This window comes from Cherax quadricarinatus, chromosome 8, assembly GCF_038502225.1.
Source record: "Cherax quadricarinatus isolate ZL_2023a chromosome 8, ASM3850222v1, whole genome shotgun sequence".
NCBI lineage: Eukaryota > Metazoa > Arthropoda > Malacostraca > Decapoda > Parastacidae > Cherax > Cherax quadricarinatus.
In genome coordinates this window covers 32,682,649-32,707,377 of record NC_091299.1, presented here as the reverse complement: position 1 = coordinate 32,707,377, position 24,729 = coordinate 32,682,649, and the positions used below count along the sequence as shown (strand labels likewise).

The 24,729-nt window shown below is 38.1% G+C and overlaps 1 protein-coding gene across 2 annotated transcripts; it reads right to left on the bottom strand.

The window, feature by feature from the left end:
* Positions 1-462: 462 nt before the first annotated feature.
* LOC128685496 (zinc finger protein 54-like) lies at positions 463-19,266 on the bottom strand. Of its 2 annotated transcripts, XM_053772061.2 has the most exons (5): positions 19,079-19,266; positions 15,275-15,431; positions 12,361-12,417; positions 10,775-10,869; positions 463-4,876 (listed from the first exon to the last, which is right to left on the bottom strand). In XM_053772061.2, exons 1-5 carry the CDS (start codon positions 19,182-19,184, stop codon positions 2,811-2,813), a joined length of 2,481 nt encoding a protein of 826 aa, XP_053628036.2. In that variant the 5' UTR covers positions 19,185-19,266; the 3' UTR covers positions 463-2,810. The 2 variants fall into 2 exon arrangements, with proteins under 2 accessions (XP_053628036.2, XP_053628037.2); XM_053772062.2 differs by lacking the exon at positions 12,361-12,417.
* Positions 19,267-24,729: the final 5,463 nt, after the last annotated feature.

Below are 24,729 nucleotides of genomic sequence, written 5' to 3'. Positions count from 1 at the left end.
GTTCATTCCAAACTCATGAACAAGACTTTTACTACAAAGAGTTACTGTCTGTATGATTCTATTGTGCTAGTATTCATTATGGCTAGTAACTCTATTTCCTTGGATCAAGCCTAATTATGCTGCCTCCCATTCCCCAGTTATTGCATCATCCTCACGAGATTAGCACTTCCCTATGTATGTATTAATAATTTTGGTCAGGACAAGAGTTAAATATCAGATAACAGGACCTGACGATCTGTTGGAGTGTGAGCAGGATAATATTTAGTGAAGGGATTCAGGGAAACCAGTTATTTTTATATAGCCAGACTTGAGTCCTGGAAATGGGAAGTACAATGCCTGCACTCTAAAGGAGGGGTTCGGGATATTGGCAGTTTGGAGGGATATGTTGTGTATCTTTATACATATATGCTTCTAAGCTGTTGTGTTCTGAGCACTGATGCAAAAACAGTGATTATGTGTGAGTGAGGTGAAAGTGTTGAATGATGATGAAAGTATTTTCTTTTTGGGGATTTTCTTTCTTTTTGGGTCACCCTGCCTCAGTGGGAGACAGCTGACTTGTTTAAAAAAAAAAAAAAAAAAAGGATATTCAGTGCATTGTTCAAAGCAGATTCAGAATGTGTGGTAAATGCATTTTCACATTTTTAGTGGTTTAAATAATAAGACAGCCTAGTGGAGAATTTGAACTATGATACTGCATTACTGACTAGTTTAAAATATGTAAAATGCTTGAAAACTCTTGTTTCCAATATTAGTTAATATAACTATGCTAAACAAAAAACCCACTATCATCTAAATGTAAGCACTGCATTATGCCTTGATCAACGATAGTATCTCTAAAGCATGTTTGGTTAAACTTAATACAGTAATTCTAGAAAGAATTTAACTTATACAGTTATAATAGACTAAAATGCCAAGAGCAAGGGTCTAGTAACCCCTTCTCTTGTATACATTACCAAGTTAAAAAGAGAAAGTTTTGTTTTTCTTTTTGGGCCACCCTGCTTTGGTGGGATATGGCCGGTTTGTTGAAAGAAAGAAGTTATAATAGAGTACTGTATATACAAACAATTGCCAAACAGCTGACTTTCTTCATTGGACATGCATATAAAATGTACTGTCATATACAGCCTCTCCTCACTTAGTGACGTACTCGTTTACCGAAGATTCGGACTTACAACGGGCTCTCTGACCAGTATGCATACCTAAATAAAGTATATCAGAGCTGATTTCCTCTATTCTGTTTAATACAATATACAGTACACTAGTATAAACATTTAAAAATTTACCAGAAATATTATAAATGGTGCAAAGGTGATATTAAAACAATATCAAAGATGGTTGACACAACCCACTACCGTTATAGTATGCTCCTCGCTTAGTGACAAATTCGTTTACCAACATGATCTTAGGAACAGAATTCTGTCGTTAAGTGAGGAGAGGCTGTATTTAAAAATGATTATTGGGGATAATATTTTTTGCAAGGACAAGATTTTTTATTCCTTGGCCAAGGCAACAATTAAAGCTCAATCTTATGTGGCACCAGCTCCAATTAACAATTACTTTTGGAAGACCAGATATATAGTACAAATACAGTACCACTCAGAAATAACAACATTTGTTGTAAATGCTGCAGGAAGGAGGAGGCTGGAGGCAGTGAAGACGTCATGTCTAAGGGCATGTGTGGTGTAAATATCATGCAGAGAATTCGTAGTGTGAAAATTCGGAGGAGGTGTGGAGTTACTAAAAGTATTAGCTAGAATGCTGAAAAGGGATTGTTGAGGTGGTTTGGTCATTTAGAGAGGATGGAACAAAGTAGAATGACTTGGAGAGAGTATAAATCTGTAAGGGAAGGAAGGCGGGGTAGGGGTCGTCCTAGGAAAGGTTGGAGGGAGGGGCTAAGGGAGGTTTTGTGGGAGAGGGGCTTGGACTTCCAGCAAGCATGTGTGAGCATGTCAGATAAGAATGAATGGAGAAGAATGGTTTCTGGGACCTGATGAGCTGTTGGAGTGTGAGCAGGGTAATACTTTGTGAAGGGATTCAGGGAAACTGGTCAGCTGGATCTGAGTCCTGGAAGTGGGAAGTACAAAGCCTGCACTTTAAAGAAGGGGTTTGAGATATTGGCTGTTTGGAGTGACATCTGAACTGTTGTATATGATTGCCTCTGCAAAAACAGTGATTATGTATGCATGATGGTGAAAGTGTTGAATGATGATGAAAGTTTTTTTCTTTCTGGGCTTTTCTTTCTTTGTGGGTCACCCTGCCTTTGTGGGAAACAGCCGACATGTTAAAAAAATAATAAAATAATAGCTTTCAGCCTGTTAAGTAAGGAGCATTTTTAAACTATTGGTCAAGCTCTCTAATCACAAGTACAGTACCAAGAATGCCTTTTTTGTGGTGTAGTAGAAGTGATGAAAATAAAAAAAATCATTAGCTGATTAATAATAACCAATATGGTATAAAATATGGTATGGCTTACCCAAATTAGGGATAAGATTATTACATTATTATTATATTTAGGGGAAAGCACTAAACTCATAGGGGTTGTGCAGTGCCTAGGAAACACAATGTAATCAGATACACTTAAGGAGTGGGAAGGACAAGACCAATCTGTTGCACCAGAAGCCCCACACCAACATCAAGGAACCTATCATAAGAGGATCAGGGTCAAGATGACTATAATTAATTGAACACTCCACCTAGACAAAGCCTTTAGGGCTTAATCCAATAAAACACACAATTCACTGCTTAGCAAGACTGGATTTGTGCACTTTTAGAAAATATGCAATTTAAACAGCAATACAAAAATGTCGACACTATCCCATAGCTGTTAAATTTTCTTGTTTATTGTGAGATCGTTCCATGTGTCTAGAAAGATTATCGCTACGAGTAAATTTTGTCTTGCAAACTTGACATTCATGTAATCTAATGCCTGTATGAAGTTGCATATGTCTTACGAAATTAGATGGACAAGAAATTTCAATATTGCACACTGTACACTGCCTATGTTTAGAAGGTTTATAACTTTGAACAGAAGAGGCAGAATGTGGCAACTTTTCTTGAAAGGAACATGAACTGAAGTTTAAAAAAGGGGATAAATCACATGCAGATTCTTTGTCATGTTTGTCTTGTCGATGCTCATCAATGCATCTACTCGGATTTGATGTATAAAATGATGGCTGGACAGGTGCTTGCTCATTATGGTGGACCCCCTGAATAAAACTGTCTCTTGCTTGAGTATCATCTAAATTACTGTAACCCACGGGATCAATAATTTCAGAGTCACTTTCTGTCTTACAGCTACTGCCATGTTGCTGTGACTGGAGATATAAATGTAAATTATGTGTGGAATTATTAGATGCATGCACTAGTTGTGATTTCTGAGTACATTTGATTCTGTTAGAGGAAAAATGTGAAGAAGTGTCTTTGGTAATCATAAAATTATGAAGAGATGCTGTCTCATGATTCTGATACTCTTGCCAAATTTGTGACTCTTCGTGAGTGAGAGTTTGATGGAAATCCTTTTTCTTGGGGCTCATAAATCTAATCCTTCTTAACTCTTTTGTTAAACTAAGTTGCTGGAAGCCTTGCATGTGATCTCTTTTATTACCTCCAATTTCCACAAGATTTAGTGATGCTCCAGAGTGAATTTGCTCGTGGGTTTTTAAATAGGATTTTTTCTTGAAAGTTTCACCACATGGCATACACTTCCAACCCCTTTCAGTATGCATTCTTTCATGGCCATGAAGACGCCCTATGCTATCAAATGAATGTCTACACTGAGAACATTTGAATGGCCTGTCTTTGTTATGCACTTCCTGGTGCCTTCTGAGATCTCCAAGGTAAAGAAATTCCATTTTACAATCAGAACACTGATATTGCTTAACTTTTCTACGATTAGCAACATGTCTTTTAAGATGACTTCTATTGCTAAATATTGTTAAACAATATGGACAAGAAAATGACTTCAGATTGCCAGTGTTACAGTTATGTCTCTTCAAACCCCCTGCAGTTGCATATTTATGACTACAGGTTGAACAGTAATAAGGGAGATCCATAGAAATTTCCTTTAAATGCCTTTTTAAATGGCCTGCATTATAATAACTTGCCCCACATAGAAGACATTTAAAGCATTTATCCTTCGAATGAACCTTCTGAGCATGGTTCCTAACAGATTTCACATTTGAGAACTGTAGTTCACAAAGACAACATGGCACCATCTCGGTCTGGCTGTGAATGAGCTCGTGATTTTTCCGATTGCTGTCTCGTAAAAATGTGTGATTACAATAAGAGCATTTATATCTACCATCAGTTGTTTCAGCAGTGACGCACAACAAGTGTTTACGCAAATAACTGAACTTTGAAAACTTTTGACCACACTCATCACATCCAAAATGCTTCTTGTCCATGTGAGTCTTAAAATGTGCAATAAAATTCCATTTATTAAAAATCTTATGCCCACAAACATAACATTTGAAACCTTTACTCTTCAGCTTACCATGACTCTTCTCCACTCTGGAATCCTTGTGCTTCAGTTTACCATCAGGCAAGCACTTGGAAATATTTATAGAGGAGCACTCATTAAAATTTGCCTTTGTCTGATTGCTTTTCACATCACAGTCTTCAAAACTCATGTCCCTCCCATTGAAGCACTTAAAATATGTAGCAGTGATACTTTTTTCACATTTCACCTCATTCTGACTGAAGTTAATTTTACTACTTTGGATCTGAGCTTTACACTCAGCTTTAATGGGAGGACATGCTTCTTGTACTGTCCCTTCTTGATCCTTCATATCATACCTGCAGTTTTCTTGATCCATTCCATTCCTGGCCTCTAATATTCCAGACTCTTTAATTTCATCCTTTTTTAACACTGGCGAGCCTGTAAATAGTAATGATGATGATAAGTAATAAATCACAAAAATAGTGTTTAAAAGAGGGTGCATCCAGTATTAGAGGTTGAGATACTGCAATCTGACTATGCAGTATCTTGGATACTGACAGCTCATACTATGACTAGAAATAAATCTGGATCATGATAAGTAAGATGACCTATTAACTGTAATGATGTTCATGTAAGATAACTGAGGGTTCAATTAATTCTTATTTATTAATGGAATTCTGAACTGCCTACCCCAACTGTAACAACCATATGTTAACTTTCCTATGAAACTGGAAGAGGAGAATTTCCATGTTTTTTTAATTTTATTGGCTAAACAATTTCAACATTTTATTCAACACATTGGCTGTCTCTCACAGAGGTAGAGTGACCCAAAATAAAAAAGGAAATGCATTCCCCATCACTCATTTAATAGCTGTTTTGCCACAAGTGCAGACATAATAATTCAAATGAAATAAACCTTAAGCTCTGCACACACACACAGAGGTCCATGGTTCGAGTCCTGGTACAAGTGGAAATATTAGGACGTGTTTCCTTAAGAAACCTGCTGTCCTGTTCACCTAACAGTAAAATGGGTACTTGGGTGTTAGCTGACTGGTGTTGGTCACACACTTGGGTCAAAACTGACCTAATTTGCCCTAAATGCTTTGCATAACAAAGGGCTTTCTATACAGTAATTCACTGATGTCAGCTAGGCTTGTATATGTCATACATGTACTTGTAGAAATATTGAGTATTATTATTATTTACTAGTGATGAATTAGAATGTGCAACATCTGGGCATCTTTATTTTGTAGATGTTTCACCGACTAGTGGCTTTATTTATTTTATTTATTTATTTATTTATAATTTGAGCACACTTACAGAGGTACCAATTCAATAAGGGACAAAAGCAAAAGACTGTAGACTAGGAGGTAATCAATCCCTCACCCTGTCAGAATTATATACAGAAGATAGTAGAGGATGAGGTAATCAGTCTCTCAGCCTAGGAGCAGGTGTTGAGCACTGTAGTCTTGATGAATTTGAAGTACTGTATAGGCCTCTTGTTGGTATTGTATACCACTGACATACTACTTGTCACACACAGACATCATGGAATCTTGGTACAGATTACATCTCCATAACCTGACCAGCCGGGCCACCATGAGGCCTGGTCACAGACCGGGCCGAGGGGGCATTGACCCCCAGAACTCTCTCCAGGTAAACCTACTTGCTGAACCTCTGGCTCAGCTCTTGGGCATGACGTACTTCCACTGGTGGGTCCCATCTACCAGTGACAAGGCTTTCATCTGCTGCATCTCATCTGATTCCAGTATAAGTGCCCATCTTCCTGCTTGTGCTTCAGATTTATCAATACTACAGTACCTAACACCTGCTCCTAGGCTGAGGGACTGATTACTTCATCTTCTACCATCTTTTGTATATTCTATGAGGTTGAGGGACTGATTGCCTCTTCTTCTAGTCTTTTGTTTATGTCCCCGTATTGTACTAATAATGCCACTGGCTGGCAAAATGACTAGAAAATAAAGATATCCAGATGTTGCCATGTGTCCAGTTCATCATCTTGTCAGTTTTGTATATTCAATTCAATTCAAGTTTATTCTCTATAAGGGTTACAATGTGGGGTTTACAGGTTTTGGGTATTGTGTGGTTTACATGTTATAAAATACTAATTACCGAGGGGGCCACTAGGACACCTAGCCTGGCTAGGCATTTCGAGCAGACTTAGATTAATTCTTAACATTAGATCCTTGCAGATTATGGTATTAAGGCTAAGTGATTACATCATAATTTGTGAGTTCAGCAATGTGAATGCTTTTGTTTTGGCACAATACAAAGTGTCTATATTGGAGTATCATAGGCAAACTTATGACTAGTTAGGATTTATTATTTTAAGATTAAGATTAGTATTTCTGGGTTTATAGCCAGTGGGTGAGTGAGTGTAATTGTGAACCACCAGGTGGTTATCATGTAGTTAGTTGTCGGGGTGGATCAGGGAGATAAGATGTTTTCTAACTGTAGTTTTGAAAGTGATGAATGTGTCTGCAGTTCTAGAGTTTTCAGGTAGGGTGTTCCAGATTTTAGGTCTTTTGAAATACATTGAATTTTTGTAAAGGTTTAGTCGAACACGGGGAATGTCATAGAGATGTTTGTGTCTGGTGTTATGCCTGTGGATCCTGTCACAACTATCAAGAAAGCATTTTAGGTCAAGGTTAATATTGGAATTTAAGGTCCTGTAGATATAGATTGCACAGTAGTAAGTGTGGATGTTCTGAACAGGGAGTAAGTTTAGATCTATGAAGAGTGGGGGGTGTGTTGCCAGGGATGGGAATGGTGTTTCACTGATACACCATTTTTACTAGTGCTGAATTATCATCATTATTACAATTATAGCTAAGCATTAAACCCACAAGGGTCATACAACACTGTGCAAGTATTGACATCAGGAAAATTTCTAAATCTTTGGATCAAGAGTCCTTCCTTGTACAAGCATTATGTTGCTTCTCTTCAGGGGAAGGGTAGGTCCAATTCCTTGGATCAGAGCCCATTACCAATATTAAAGCACTCCCCATGAAAGGTTATGAAGATGAGAAGCAGTAGCTACAAGGGCCATGCCTTACAGTAATAATCCCTTTACTGTGAGACTATGTAACTGACAGAGCAAGAGAGTTGTTGAAAGCTATCAAAGTTGATCAAAGTGCTTTTAGCCTCCCTCTGATGACCTTCATGATCTGCCCCTGAAAGAGATGCTACTTCCCTCCTAGTGAAGCCTATGGAGCCCATAAACTTCACAGTGATCCTGACCACCTGATAAACCACACTGAAGGAACTGGATGAGAGGGTTCTCTTGCAGACATCAACCCACTACAGCTCCCAGCCATAAAATAAGGTTGTTGGATATAACCTTCTACATCAACAACAGAGTTATCAGAAAAGATGAGGTTTTCAGCTCCTAGTAATGTAACCCAACAATAGAATTAAGTTACTGTGAAAATGTATCCTCAGTGATGGATGAGTATTAGCAGAAATGTTGAATCCTCAGATTCCCATTAAAAGAAGGGCTGAGAACATTCCTAAATTGAATGTGCATTTTCTTCAAAATTTGTTTTTAAAAGAAGTCCATCTGAATCCTGGTGCAAAAGTAGCAAAGAAAGTATGGAAACAAGTGTTGGAGATAACCATATGAGGAAAATGAGGGTAGACCAAACCTGTGAGGAGGCCAAGTCACTTTGAAGTGGGCCATAGACACTTGTGGAGTGAGCAGGCAGTAAACTTAAGAAAGTGTCTGGAAAAACAAACCCAGTTGGAAAAAAAGTCTATTGCTTCTTGAACAGAAATCAAGGAAGGCTAGGCTTGGTAAGTGTTCATCAGTAATTAATGAAACTTCAAGGATCCTTTACCAGAAGTAATATCACCAGGATCTTGAATGCCAATAAGGTGTATATAATAGTTCATCTGTACAATACTAGTAAACTGAAAATTGACTTTAGTCAATGTCCCATAAGATGTTTAAATAAGGCAAAAGGAGTCTCTGTGCCAGCTTGTGGCACAGAGAATATAAGTCATCACTGAAATCCACTGCAGATTCAGCTAAACACACTGAACAAACCATCCTGATTATGTAAAGCATTTTTTTATGCAGAACATAATGAGCATTCTAAAACTATGACTTATCTATGTGACTTAAAATTCGATTAAAAGTGTGTCAAGCAATGGGAATGTTAATCACTGTTCCCCAAGATAAAGGAGCAAGTTGAATGTCCACATAAACCACTGGTGTTCTCTAAGTTGTTGAGAGAGCTGGCAGATTGTGCAGTGAACAGTGAAGAGAGCAAAGGTGAGCAGAATACAAACCACTGACTTATTGGGTAAAATATGATCCAAGTCTTTTATTGATGTTACAGAGGTTATACCAACAGGGTGTTATACCTATTAGTGGTGCATGGAACCTAAACAAAGAAATATATAACAATTTAATTTTTTTAATGCAATGGCCATCACCCACCAAGGCAGGGTGACCCAAAGAAGACAACATAAATATAGCAGAAGTCAATTTACAAATGGTTCAAGAATATCTAATGAATGAAGATGGAAGAAAGGAAGTAGAATAACTTCTTGTATTCTTAGTATGAAATGTGCCCTAAACCAATAGTCATTTATATTATTATTATTAATGTTAATAAAGGTAATGGTTATGTAAATATGCCTAACTACAGTACTATATCACTGTAACTATGGCATATACCACTAGGACCCCAATATGAATAGAAATAAGTCATGTTGCTTGACTATACTGGGTTATCCTACGTTAATTTTTATATAATCTCTATATAACATTATAGAAAATTTTTTAATGCATACGAAATATAAATAAAAATTTACTCAAACCCTTTCTTTCCAGGCATGTGCATTAGTATAGTACCAGGAGGCAACTGCTGTTTTCACTTACGTAACCAGTGGAATAAACACAACTGATACCAACAAGTTTAAAAGGACAACGTGAGCCAATGCTAGAACATATTTATTAGAAAATGTTTCGGTCTTGGGACCCTGAAGTGATCAAGGTCCCAGTATCAAAACATTTTACAATAAATATGTTTTACTGTTAGCTCATGTATCTTTTTTAACCCTTTCAGGGTCCAAAGGCCAAATTTCAAAGTGCGCACCAGTGTCCAAGAATTTTCAAAAAATAATTTTGTTATTTTTTTCTTATGAAATGGTAGAGAATCTTTTTCTGAAGGTAATAAAACAAAAAGTACGAAATTTGATGGAAAATTGATGAAATTATGCTCTTGCGAATTTTGATGTGTCAGTGATATTTATGCATAGGCGATTTTGCCGACTTTGACTCCCATTTCAGGCCAATTATATTATTCCAGTCTACTAAATTCTTAGTTATTTCACTAGTATTACTTCTATTCTATAGATTGAGCACAAGAAATCAGAAATTGGTAATTTGGCCAATTTAATGCAAAGTTTAAAATATTCTAATTTCAAAATAGGGTCCAGAATAAACAATGCAGGAATTCCTGGAACTAAACTAACATTTCTTCTGTTCACTCATTTTACAAATGAATTCCATTTTGATTTTTTAATCACATAATGAGTTTTTATTCAAACCAAAAAATATAAGTTACTGTTATGTAATACTGTAATACATGTAATTGTATAAATAATATCACCACATTTGTGAACATATATTAGACCCACCAGCTGGCGTGTATTAGACGTGTGGGATCATTTGTTTACTCTTGAACAGCAGCAAAAATTTAACATTTCTGCTATTTTGAGCTCAGTTTCAACCCATTTCCATTACTAAAACCAATCAAAATCATCTCTATTTCTGTAATATATCTTCCATTCTATCAAATGAGACCAAGAAATCGCAAATACAACTATAAAAAACATACAAAAAAACACTGCAAAGTTGCTGTTTTAATCGAAAATTATGGTCTCAGTTTTTTTTCTCTCATTATGCACTGTGTGCTGCAGGATTTGTTTTATGAGGTGCACACATACCACATAGATGTATTCTCTCATATCTAGGCCCAAATTTACTGCTCACAGTTTATCAAAGTGAGCTGAGCTCATGGCGTAGATCTACGGTTTGGACCCTCAACGTATAGCCGTAGATCTACGGCACCGACCCTCAAAGGGTTAAACCACAACGTAACTAGTGTTAATCTCATATTTGAAGTCACAATAAGGATGCAGTTATACATAGATATTTGTGACCTTTTACAGCAGAGTAGCTTAGGTAAAAAATTACTACACGTACTGATATAACTGAAAAGAGAAGTAGTGATTTTAACTAGAAATAAAGATAAAGAGGTTACAAGATAAATGACTGATTCAATGAGAGAACTATGGTGGACTAACAATTAGAGTTGTGTTTCATTATGTGCTTTAAAGTATGTCTTCTTTTGGCTGTTGTCTTGTTTGTAATTCCTTTCTTACTGCACCTCTGCAAGCTTCTGTAAAGAAAAAAAATGGCTTAAATCTTTGTCCGATAAAAATTTTATATAAATAAATCTTGCATAACATATTTAATGACTACAACACAAAATAGTAAGTATTATACCATGAAAATAAACAAGCAACTTCTGCAAAGCAGCAGGGCATGATGAAATCCAATATACAGCTGTAAGTGGCATGGTACCAATAAACTCAGGAAAAGGATACTTGTGTACAGTTCAAAACATTTATTAAAGTTAATATGGATTATGCTTGCTCTTCATGGTACTCTGCCTTGACAAAAAAACTGAAAGATAGACTGCAAATCACCAAGAACAAAATGGTAAGATTCATCCTGGAACTGGGTCCAAGAGAACATGTAGGCCAGGATGAATTACAGCAGTTAGATATGCTGAATGTTGAAGACAGAGTAAAACAACTGAAGCTAAATCATACTTATAAAATTGCTCACAAACAGTGTCCAGAATATCTTGCTGCCAATTTTGTCAAGGCAATCATAGTACTAGGGGGAGAGAGCACAACTTTGTAGTACCCACAGTCAGTGGCCAGGCTTCAAACACCTTTTATTGTACAGCAATAAAGAAATGGAACAGACTGCCCGCACATGTCAAAGCCAGTCATAGCATGAACCAGTTCAAGAAGGGAGCCAAAAGGTGTCTGATGAATGTAGCTACAGAAAGGAGGGGAATGATTTTTTATTTTTTTAGCTAACACATGTGTAATTTTACCTTATTCCTAGTAATGACCCTCGTATTGTAGATAGTCTTAATGACCCTCGTATGATAAAAAGATGTTATCTTCATTATAGAATAATAATAAGATATTATAACCTTTATATTATAATAATACCATAAAAGGACCCCAATGCAAATAAGTCACATTGTCTGACTTTTTTGGGTTATCCTAGGTACTTTACACATATGCTGCTATGTATGATAATCTATGTAACTGTATTTGTGTATACCTGAGTAAACTTACTTACTTAACATTTTGCCTAGAGTGGCTTCAGTAGTAGACAAATGATGCCACTCTTGGCAGTGTTTCCTTTAATAAATGTCCTGAACTGTACCTATATATGCTTTTCCACACTAACATACAACACTTGGAGGTAAGAAACTTTGATCCAATAAATGAAAGGGAAGTGCCATTACCTTGGATCACGAGCCTTCACCAGCAACTAGGCATACCTTCATCAAATAACTGTAAAAGGAATCTATCTCAAAGTGTTGAGATACACAGCTTCTAGTTTTTACTCAATGGGATGTGCTAAACCCATAAGGGTCATTCAGCACTTGAGGAATAGGAGGCCATCAGCTTTGATCCAACGAAGGGAAGGGAAGGGAAGGGTAGTTTCACCAGCATTATGGTACCCCTCCTCCTCTTCCTCCTTTCATGGGATATTTCTAAATTAGGTCAAATTATTACCTCTAAAAAGGCAAAACCATTAAGTCATTTAGAATTAATATTATTAAAATGGAAAAACACTAAACCTGTGATTCAATGAAAAGGAGGGGTTGCTCCAGTTCCTTTGATCAAGAGCCCTTAACCTGTTAGAATGAGAAAAAAAAAATTAGTTGTGCCTGCTCAAAGTAAGTGTGACTAGGAATATTTACTCCACCTGACATGCCTTTATTCATGTACCCTTCAAAATAGCACTTTTCGTCGAAGGCCTGTTCATGAAATACTTATATGCTGGAAAAAAAAAAAAAAAAAAAAAAAAAAAAAAAAAAAAAAAAAAAAAAAAAAAACTTTTCTCAGATAAATGGAGATTCTTAGGGTATTCTATTAGAGGAGAAGTCTTCATAAATTTGCTAATCTGGCACAGAATTTCATAAAAAACAATGTTGTTGTTGGGAGCCTCGAGGGCCACCAAAGTTCTTGCTGTCTGGGTTTGGAGGGCCACCAAAGTTCTTGCTGTCTGGGTTTGGAGGGCCACCAAAGTTCTTGCTGTCTGGGTTTGGAGGGCCACCAAAGTTGTTTGTTGTTTGGGCTTCTCGGAGTTTAATTTAATATCTTTATTATGCACCACATACCCATCCTGTGGGCGGTAGTAAAAATATTACAGAGGTATATAATGGGTCCAGGGACTGTACCCCAAAGTTATGATAGCTGAGCTAGTTACAAAGGTAGTGAACTCCAGGTAGATCTGGTCACAATCATGGCAAGTTACAAAGAGAACTTGCCATGTGTATTTGTTCCTTCTTTATTTATTTATTTTTCTCCCCTCTGCGTTCTTGCTCTTACCCTCTGTTGGCACCTAGCTCCCTTGCAGTGCTCCTCATTCTTGGTATTTGACTTGCTCCTCCTCCTTACTACCTCCCCCACTACTACCACCTCCTGCCTATACATTCCCCGCCCTCTCTCCTAAAGTTAAATCAAGTTTATAAAATTGTTCACAAACAGTGTCCAGAATATCTTGCTGGGAACCAAAGAAATCATAGTACTATGAGAAGAGAACACAACTTTTTAGTACCCACGGTCAGTGGCCAAACTTCAAACACCTTTTACTGTATAGCAATAAAGGAATGGGATAAACTACCTGCACATGTCAAAGCCAGTCATAGCATGAACCAATTCAAGAAAAAAGCCAAAAGGTATCTAATGAATGTAGCGACAGAAAGGGAGAATGATTTTTTATTTTGTTTTAGCTAACACACATGTAAATATAAATAAGTAATTTTACCTTATTTCTTAGTATAGCTCTCTTATAATATAATTGTAAGATGTTATCTCCTTGATAGTATAATAATAAGGTATAAAAAGGACCCCAATGGAAGTAAGTCACTTTGACTTTTTTGGGTTATTCTAGGCTCTCTACACATGGTCCGAGTCGGACCGAAACGTCGTCGTAAGCTCCTCTCCTCTATGTGCGGGTTATTTGTGCATATGCTGCTATGTATGATAATCTACGTAACTGTATTTGTGTATACCTGAATAATCTTACTTATAACTCCAGAAGAGCCAGGCACCCACACACCTCAGGCTTTCCCCAGACCTATAACTAATGTATGACACCCCAACCAACTGCCTCGAGGGCTGACGCTGAGTACAAACGTCTCGGGGGAGAAAATACTAAAAAACTTGCCACTGATTCTTTAATAAGGGGAAGAGTGAGACATCCACTCTACCAAGACCAGCATAGAAGTCCAGTGTTGTTTCTATTGGTTACTTTGGCCCTTCCCTCCCCTAAAACAAATTCAGCTAACACCTAGGTATCAGATTGTGTCCCGTGGCTCAGTTGATAACACACTCAACTCACATACTGAGTATCCGTGGCTCGATCCCCGGAATGGGTGGAAACGTTGGGCACGTTTACCTGGAGGGTGTTCCGAGGGTCATCGACCCCACGGCCCCGTCCATAACCAGGCCTCGTGGTGGATCAGGGCCTAATCAACCAGGCGCTACTGCTGGCTGCACGCAAACCGACTTACGAACCACAGTAGGCTGGTCAGGTACTGACTTTAGATGCCTGACTCCATTTCCCTCTTGAGGACAGCTAAGGGTCTGGGGTCATATGGTAATTTCCCTTACGTATGCTGGGAGGAAGTTGAACAGTCTTGGGCCCCTTACACTTATTGTGTTGTCTCTTTGTGTACTCATGGCACCCCTGCTTTTCACTGGGGGATGCTGCACCGCCTGTCGAGTTTCTTGATGCCCCTGTTATATCTATTTTCATAATTTGCACTATTACATTGCAACACACTGTTAATTTGTACCGAACATTTAATTACTTCCAGAGGTCTAGTTTAACACAATTAGCAGTTTGCCCGGAACTTCCTGTAGGTCACATGTATGACACGTTTGCATAGCAAATTTTCCCTTCGTTGCTATCGACAGCAGTCTGCTAATACACGGGTACTTAATAACAGTGTTAGGTGGGCCAGTGTGTAAGTAAACTTGCTGGTCCAGCAGTCACATCAATGATTCCTCTGTGCTGCCTGAGTGACTAGTTTATTGTGCACCACATGCACATCCAATGAGCGGCAGCACAAAAATTGAGGATTACAGAGGTCACAACGGGTCTTTGTCAAATCCCACTAGGCAGTTTTTTTTTTTTTACATCATAAAGACCCTACAATTATTTCATATAGCAATCACGTTTTATAGGTAATCATCTCAGAAATTAAATAAAAAACTTACTGCTATAGTAAATACTGGTCACTCTCAAACCCACATAAGAGACAAGCTATATAAAAGAGAGAAACTATAATACATACAGACGGTGACCGGGGCAACAAGCCGAAGTTAGGACTGAGCTTTAACAAGTCTGGATAAACCTCTGAGTGTCAGCGAAACAGCGTCTCATCACGTCTCTTGATTACATCATTTACGTCTTTTTACAACGAGTTTCTTATACCCTGTAATATGTGTACTTAATAAAAAGCATTAAATCACACAGCTTACCTCTCAGGTCTTTGTGTTTTTTCTGATCTCTCTTGTCTTCTCTGATGCCTCTCTTGTCTTTTCTGATGCCTTTCTTGTCTTTTCTGATGCCTTTCTTGTCGCTGTGTCTGGCGATTATTGTACCTAAGTACGAAGTCTGGCGGCCTAGTTTCCAAGCCTGTCGGATAAGAACTCTCATTACTCACTTTACAAAGTAAATATAATACAATTATCATAGAGTAATTAGATTACAGTCGCACTAGTGTTTCTTCCAAAACTCTACAGTTGTTAAATTAGAAAATTCTGGTAGGTAAGACACATAGGCAACAGTTAGGAAACTGTCTAACTGTTGCCTGTGTCTTACCTACCAACCTGTCGGTATTGTATACCATTTTGATGTTCAACTTAGAAAATTGTATAATATCAACCATTAAAAACCAGCCAAAAAAAAAAAAATTGTTTGAACTCTATTCCTTTGTTCTGTACCTAATAGGTGACTGAGTGGACATAACTAAACCTTACAGTATGCCACCGTTGCAGATCATTATAATTATATCTTAGAAAAAAGGGTTGAGTTGAATTATAATTTTGGCAAGTGAGAAAGATAATGAGATCTGTATGGGATATAATCTACAACAAATATACCATGAAGATTTCCTACGGCTTTCTCTCCTGACATAATTGTATCTTTGAAACTATTGTTAGTTGCCATTGAGAAAACACATGCTCACACACTTGTATTTAAAGAATAAAAAGGTACACTACCGTAACTGGAATACAAAAAATAACCCGCACACTTGAGAACGGAACTTATGACGACGTTTCGGTCCGACTTAGGCCATTAACCGTAGTCCAAGTAGGACCGAAACGTCGTCATAAATTTCATTCTCCTATATGCAGGTTATTTGTCCATTTGTATTTACAGTCATAAACAATGATCATGGGCAGTTATTAATTGTTATATGTACTTCATGACTTTTCACTGCAAACCATCTTATAAGAATTTAAAAGGGTTTTGTGAAGAAAATGTTAGGTTAATGGCAAAACTGGAGGAGCGTCAGGACAAGCAGGAAGAAATTATGAACAAGGGATAAAGCTGAATTAAAATGAGGATGCGGGAAAACTAATGAAATAAAAAAAAATCGAGAGGTTAGATATTGTAAAAAATAAATATGGAAGGGCCGTAAAGGCCAACATAAATTCAGAAATGAGATAGTAAGTAGCCAAGAGGTTCTTTAAAAAAAAAGTCCTCCCTTCAAGGGATGCGACTTGATGTTGTGAGAGGATCTTGATTCAAGGAATTGGAGTTATACTCCCACAAAAAAAAAAAAATCCCCGCCTGCCACTTAAAAAAATGGTTTGAAACATGAACTAAGCAAGCGTTATTTCAAATTATTATTATTATTATTATAATCAAGGGGAAGCGCTAAACCCGGAGGATTATACAGCGCCTGGGGGGGATGTGGAAGGCATTCTGGCTTAATTCGGGGAACTGGAGCACAGATCCAATTCCCTAATCAAGAGCCCCTCACCAACATCAAGGAACCTTCCTTGAGGGGGTTATTTCAAAGAACGTGAAGCTACAACCAAAATTAACGGATAAATTTCTCTCTCTCGAAATACAAAATACTATGAGCGATTTGAAACTGTGCTCTCTTAATTAAGGCAGAAGCTCGGCGTAAAATACTGTGCAGAATCTGTATCTATAAATCCAGCTGATCATCATCATTATTATTATATTTAACTGCGGGTAATAAACCAGTAGGGGTCATAGATGACTGGGGGAATGGGAGGCAATCAAGTACAATCCAGTGAAGGGGAAGAAAGGGGCTTTTGCATCAAAAGCCCCTCGTCGGCATCAAGGAACCTTTCTTGAAGGGAGCTGATAATTATTATTACATCCACAGTAAGCGTTAAACCTGCTGGGGTCATGCAACGCCTAGGGAACGGGAGGCAATCAGATTCGATCCAAGGAATGGAAGGTAGTTCCAATTTCTTGGAACAAGAACCCTTCCACGGCATCAAGGAACTCCCATTATAGGCAGTGATTCAGTTGAAAGTTTGTAATGGCATCTCAGATTTCAGTTACTGATTACTTCTCATCAAAGCTAATTTCATCCCCACTGATATTAGTTCTTTACTCATTTTTATTTTAGCCATGGGAAAGCGCTAGATACGTACGAGTTATACAACGTCCTGGATCTGACGATGGTCCAAGACGAACAGAAATGCTGTCATAAGTTTAAGTGAGAGTTATCCGAGTTGTTCCAGCCATGGTATTGTGACTTGTTATTCCTTTTATGTCCATTAGAATTATTATAATCACGGGGAAGCGCTAAACCCGTAGGATTATACAGCGCCTGCGGGGGGATGGAAGGTATTCAGGCTTAATTCAGGGAACTGGAGCGCAGATCCAATTCCCTAGATCAAGAGCCCCTTACCAGCGTCAAGGAACCTCCCTTGAGGGATCCTTTCAAATCCAGTTCCTTGGCTCATGAGTCCCGTAGCTAGATTACTAGCGCACTCAGCTCACACACTGAGGTCCGGAGTTCGAATCTCCGGTGCGGCTGGAAAACATTAGGGACGTGTTTCCGTAAGACACCTGCTGTCCCTGTTCAGCTATCAGTATGAAATGGGTACCTGGGTGTTTGTGGACTGGTGTGGGTCGCATCCTGGGACAAAAGTGACCTAATTTGCGGGAAATGCTCAGCATAACAAGCGGCTTTGATGTTAGCTATGCCTGTATACCTTGTACACGTACTTGTAGAACTAAAGATATTATTATTATTATTATTATCAAGGTACCTCTCTTGAAGAGATCGGTCCTTCACTATTTCATAAAGATAAATTATATTCTGGATTTCGTTTGGTTATATTTGTCAAGACGGGAAACCTAGTGACTGCATGATTAGTTTCTCGATCCAAATACAGGAAGATTTTTCATGAGGCAACGCTAAACCCATAAGAGATGTACAGAGCCTGAGGAATGGCAGACAATCAAGATTGATCCGAAAGGGAGAGTGGCTCCAATTCCTAGGATGAGGAGCCTTTCACCAGCATATAGGAACCCTCTTGAAACTGCCTGACGATTCCAGCTTATGAGTTACAGAGCCCCTCAAGAAGAGGATCAAGATCCCCTCACCAAGCGGATCAAGATCCCCTCACCAAGCGGATCAAGATCCCCTTACCAAGCGGATCAAGAGCCCCTCACCAAGCGGATCAAGATCCCCTCACCAAGCGGATCAAGAGCCCCTCACCAAGCTAATCAAGATCCCCTCACCAAGCGGATGAAGATCCCCTCACCAAGCGGATCAAGATCCCCTCACCAAGTGGATCAAGAGCCCCTCACCAAGCGGATCAAGAGCCCCTCACTAAGCGGATCAAGATCCCCTCACTAAGCGGATCAAGATCCTCACCAACGGTGAGGGGTTCTTGATCCAGGAAAATGAGCCTGACCTCCCCTTCCTTGGATCGAACCTGAATGTCTCCCATTCCTCCGGTGCTGTATGACACCCTTACGGGATTAGCGCCCCTACAAATGCAATAATTTACGATAAAAAAAATCTATGCATTTTTAGCCTGGAAAAAAAAAACATGATCGATTACATTCACGGGAAGCACTAAATCCACACGAGTCACACAATGTGAAGAATGGGAATCAAATCAGTCTTGATCCAGGGAACTGCAAGGGCAGTTCCGGTTCCATGGATCAAGATCCTTTGACCACAATGGAGGGGAGAGGATTATTATTATTATTATTATAATAAAAAAAGAAGCGCTAAACCAAGAGGGGAGAGGAGACCCCAGGACAGCATCTGGTCTTACCTAGTTGGTTCAACATCTTGTAGTTCCTGTAGACATTGTAGCAGCGTGTGTGCTCTATGGACGACAGGTTCTCCCATTCTGACTTCCTGAAGAACCTTTTCACCATATTTCCCGCTTCTCGGCCGTAAGAGACGTGAAAATGCAATAAAATAACGCATCACCGCCCATCCGCCACAACCCACGCCAAGCTTAGCAGAGATCCACATTCGAATCCGCCCATATTTTCCACATTACAAGAAAACTGACAACATCTTACATTAACTTTTATTTTAAAATACTCCATTAACAAACTGCAATATTTTGAGTGATAAGACTTTTTTTTTCAACGTTGTCATTTTTGCTTGTTTCCTTTGCGAATTTTAATTTTGAAATGCGAAGCAGTGACTATTTTATATATATATTTTAAATTTTATTTGTTCATACCACTGATCAGAAAATGAAAAAAAGATGATAAAATGCGTTGTAGAATGGAAATAAATGGTATAAAATACCGACACAATGGAAATATAAACACATATGCAGTATAATGTGATCCTTTATTGACTACGTTTCGCCCACACAGTGGGCTTTTTCAAGTCACAGACAGATCTGTTTGTGACTTGAAAAAGCCCACTGTGTGGGCGAAACGTAGTCAATAAAGGATCACATTATACTGCATATGTGTTTATATTTCCATTGCGTTGTAGAATACAAAAATGTTCTGTGTTACATGTGGACATATTTCCAGTAAATTTTAATAGCTCAAATGATGTCTTTATATTGGATAAATTTTGGCTACTGTATATACAGGTGTTTCCTATCTACATGAAGGTAGTCGTACTCACCGAGTCGTACGTTTAAGGTAATTAAACCTAAACTATCTTGGATGTACGTTTAGTTAACAATTAACATCCAGCCACTGCCAGTGTGCCTCAAATATATCGGTATTAATTTGCTAATATTATTGAACTTTCAATGTTGCTGTTGTTATTGTGCTGTGTAGGTTCCAATTTATCAATTGTATTCCCAAATTGGGAGTGCGCTTTTACGTGCAGGAACCTGAGAATCCCTCTTATGACAACGTTTTGGTCCGTCTTGGACTATTAACTAGTCACACAGAAGTGTGAAGGGAAGAGAGCTCCCTTCTATGTATGTGGGTTATTTGTGTAACATCACTAGGTGCACAACACTACACACTGTTATTATCACGGGGAACGCTAAACCCGTAGGGATTATACAGCTCCTGTGTGGGGGGGGGGGATGGAAGGTATTCAGGCTCCATTCAGGGAACCGGAGCACAGATCCAGTTCCCTAGATCAAGAGCCCCTTACCAGCATCAAGGAACCTCCCTTGAGGAGTTGACAGTGCACAGGTACGTTTTACACAACACTTTCATATTTCCAACACGTCTGTACTTTCTAAAACATTTGTATAGCATTTATTGTTACTACATGCGGGTCACAACATATGGGTATGTGGTATGTGGTAAAAGTGGTGTAAGAAGAACGTGAGCATACATTTTGCCAGCCTGAGAATCGAACCCTGGATCTTATGGCTGCGAGCCAAGCTATTATACACCTTAACTACTCTGCACTCTGTGGTACGCGTAATCAATTTAAAATGAAAATGATTCGTCAGGAAACAGGATAGGTGATTCCTGACGCTGGTCTAAGATGATGATCCGCCGCTACAGCTTCTGGTCATCTGCCTAAGGCATTCCACTGGCTGACGAGTTCACCCATCTAAAAATAAAGCTAAAAGATTAGGGTAACTATTGCCTTTGTCTTGCTTTATAACATTCTTCACTGGGGTAATACTGGGATAATAAAACCACCCATGAGTGCAATAAACTCTCTTACTAATCACAATTTAACTTTGTCACTGCCAACAAGCCTTCAGGACGAACCTAGACCACCATCACAACCATGCACCACATGTAACCTTTTGTATATATATATATATATATATATATATATATATATATATATATATATATATATATATATATATATATATATATATATATATATATATATATATATATATATATATATATATATATATATATATATATATATATATATATATATATATATATATATATATATATATTGCAAATATCGCAAACCAAGCGATACAGGATGCTAAACAACCAAGGGGGGGGAATAGAATGATAGCTCTAGGCCTTTCGTGTTGCAATCAACACATCATCAGGAGCTTGCAAATTGCATAAAAGAGGAGGATGTCCAAGGAAGTACGATCCAAAAGGACGTCTTCACTTGAGTGAGGGAGAGAGAGAGAGAGAGAGAGAGAGAGAGAGAGAGAGTGAGAGAGAAGAGAAAGAGAAAGAGAAAGAGAGAGAGAGAGAGAGAGAGAGAGAGAGAGAGAGAGAGAGAGAGAGAGAGAGAGAAGAGAGAGGAGAGAGAGAGAGAGAGAGAGAGGAGAGAGAGGAGAGAGAGAGGCGAGGAGAGAGAGAGAGAGAGAGAGAGAGAGAGAGAGAGAGAGAGAGAGAGAGAGAGAGGAACAAGAAGTGACCCTAGGCATACCAGTGCCCAAAGCCAAAAGGGTGAATATTATACCATTAGAGAAATCCCACAAGCATTGATATTGTACTATCCTAAACGAAAGTAACGTGGCAATAATAAAACATTTGGTCATACTCCGTTATGATATCAGTAATTTTACATACATGATTATATTGTCAGTGATATAGAAGTCACTGGTAATTATGGAGTAACCATTCAAGGGAAAGTGTTTCCATTTAAAGGGACGAGAAAACAAGAACATTTAAAGGGGAGACTTCTAAAAGTTATACATAGGAAACGGGGTTCATTGCAATAAACTCACTAAAAGAGGGAGGCATCTGTAATTACAAGGAAGACAGCCACAGTGATTCAACCCACATAATTTCTGAGGCAAACTCTGGTTCAACCTTAAGAACCTGCAGGAAAAATAATCCCTAATTCCTCGGTGTGGCACTACATTTAAGACAGTCTAATGTATTCGTATAAGAGCCCAATTTTTGACTGTGTACTCAGGGCTGGCCCTTAAGCCATTTGGACAGGTTGCTCCCAGTTGGGCCCCGTGCCTAAGGGGGCCCCGTGCTAGATTGTAATCTACTCTTGGCTTGTCAAGTACACACAAAAAAGGCATCTTGAGAAAGGAGTTTTTTCAAGCTGAAACTGATCAAAACTTACTTGAGATCATCAATTCAGTAAGAACGTTTGAACAGTTTGGCTATTATGTCCACTGAATCAGAAATTAGCAGGAGTTTAAACTTCGGCAAATTTTGTTTGTTACTTGTAGGCTAACATGTATGCAATTTTATATTAAAGTGTAGCTTACATATGTTTAGTCTATTAACTTGCATGCATTTTTTAAGCACAGATTGATTGCTTTCTGTACATGGGGGCCACCAAAATTATTCGCAAATGGGCCCCACACCTCCTAAGGCCGACTCAGTGTGTACTATTGCCTTAACTAAAAACGAATCTAATTTCAACAACCCGTCACTGATATTGTATAATAAATGCTTATCATGCTTAATAACTGCCGATTCTACAATAATCCTTTCAAGCTAAGAGGAACAAGGGAAGATGACTTTTGCTTCCTGCCAATTTGTCGGGTTATTACAAGCTCTAATATGGTTGAAAATCTCGTTCGACTCCTATGGTGTCACCCGGGGCAGCCCCCCCGACCCCGCTCCCTTACGATACCACTGTCTTTTGCCAAATGATATGGTCCATTATACATTTTTACCAAGATTTAACGTCTTAGTCCCATCCCAGATGTGGAATATAAACTTTCATTCTTAGATATGTTGATACACCAGGTTGATAGACAGTTTAAATTTGCAGTATATAGGAAAGTCACCAATATGTGCTCATTCATTCACTACTATTCCAACCATGAGACTAGAGTTAAAAGGAGTGTACGTCCTGCTATGTTTCTGAGAGCCTATAAAGTGTGCAGTGCAGAGTTCCTATATGAAAAAATTAGGAAAATATTTAACACTGGCATGAACCTGCAGTATCCTAAGGTGTTTGTGGAATCTGCCTTGCTGGCAGCTAAGAAAACTTATTATAAAACAGAATCTAGGATAACACCTCAGACCAAGAATGTGCTGGTCCTCCCATACAAAGAGAATTTATCTATCCTGCCGAATGCTCAAAGAAAATTTAATATACAAGTAGTATTTAAAAATTCATGGACTGTTAGAAGCATTCTGATAAAGAATTCACACCAATAGCATGCTGGTGGTGTCTACAGAGGTGGTTGCAATGGCTGCAGTCTCTTATTTGGGACAGATGGGTAAACCATTAGAAGTGAGAATTTCCCAACACCGTTATTCAGTACGTATAGTACAGGAGTCGAATATGATTTTCAACCATATTAGAGCTTGTAATAACCTGGCAAATTGGTAGGAAGCAAGAGTCATCTTGCCTTGTTCCTCTTGGCTTGAAAGGAATATTGTAGAATCGGCAATTATTAAACAAGTTAAGCATTCATTATACAATATCAGTGACAGGTCGTTCAAATTAGATACGTTTTTAATCGAGGCAGTTGTACACAGCCAAAAACTGGGCTTTCATACAAATGCATTACACTGTCTTAAATATAGTGCCACACCAAAAAATTAGGGCCTATTTTTCCTGCAGTTTCTGAAGGTTGAACAAGAGTTTGCCTCAGAATTATGTGGGTAGAATTACTATGGCCGTCTTCCTTATAATTACAGATGTCTCCCTCTTTAAATGAGTTTATTTTAATGAGCCCCATTTCCTTTGTATAACTTTTAGAAGTCTCCTCGTTACATGTTCTCGTCCCGTGGATGGCTACTTCATAATTGCCAGTGACTTCTTTATCACTGACAATATAATCATGTATGTAAAATTACTGATATCATAGCGAAGTATGGCCAAATTTTTTATTATTGCCACGTTACTTTCGTTTAGGTTAGTACAATATCAATGCTTGTGGGATTTTTCTAATGGTATAATATTCATCCTTCTGGCTGTGGACAGTGGTATGCCTAGAGGCACTTCCTGTTCCCTTCTCTCTCTCTCTCTCATAAGAACATAAGAACATAAGAAAGAAGGAACACTGCAGCAGGCCTACTGATCCATGCAGAGCAGGTCCATGTCCCCCCCCCCCGGATTAGCCTAATGATGTGTTGATTGCAACACGAAAGGCCTAGAGTTATCATTTTGATATATATATATATATATATATATATATATATATATATATATATATATATATATATATATATATATATATATATATATATATTATATATATATATATATATATATATATATATATATATATATATATATATATATATATATATATATATATATATATATATATATATATATACTATACTATACTATGTACACTACACTATATATATAGCAAGAGACTACTGGACAAAAATCCGAACTTCAAAAGTCACACCAATGATTTTCTAATGCATTTAATTTTAAGTCGAAACTGACTTTAATATAATCTTAGTCTTCAAGGGACGCCTCTCTTTGTCGATGGGAAACTTTTGGTGTCCGTCTCAAAAGATCAAAGTCGCTGTTTCGCTCGCAAATTACAGTGACTCCCTTACCAAATTTAACCAATTTCAGGCGAAAGTTGCCCGTCCAATTAGGGCTAAACTCACCAAG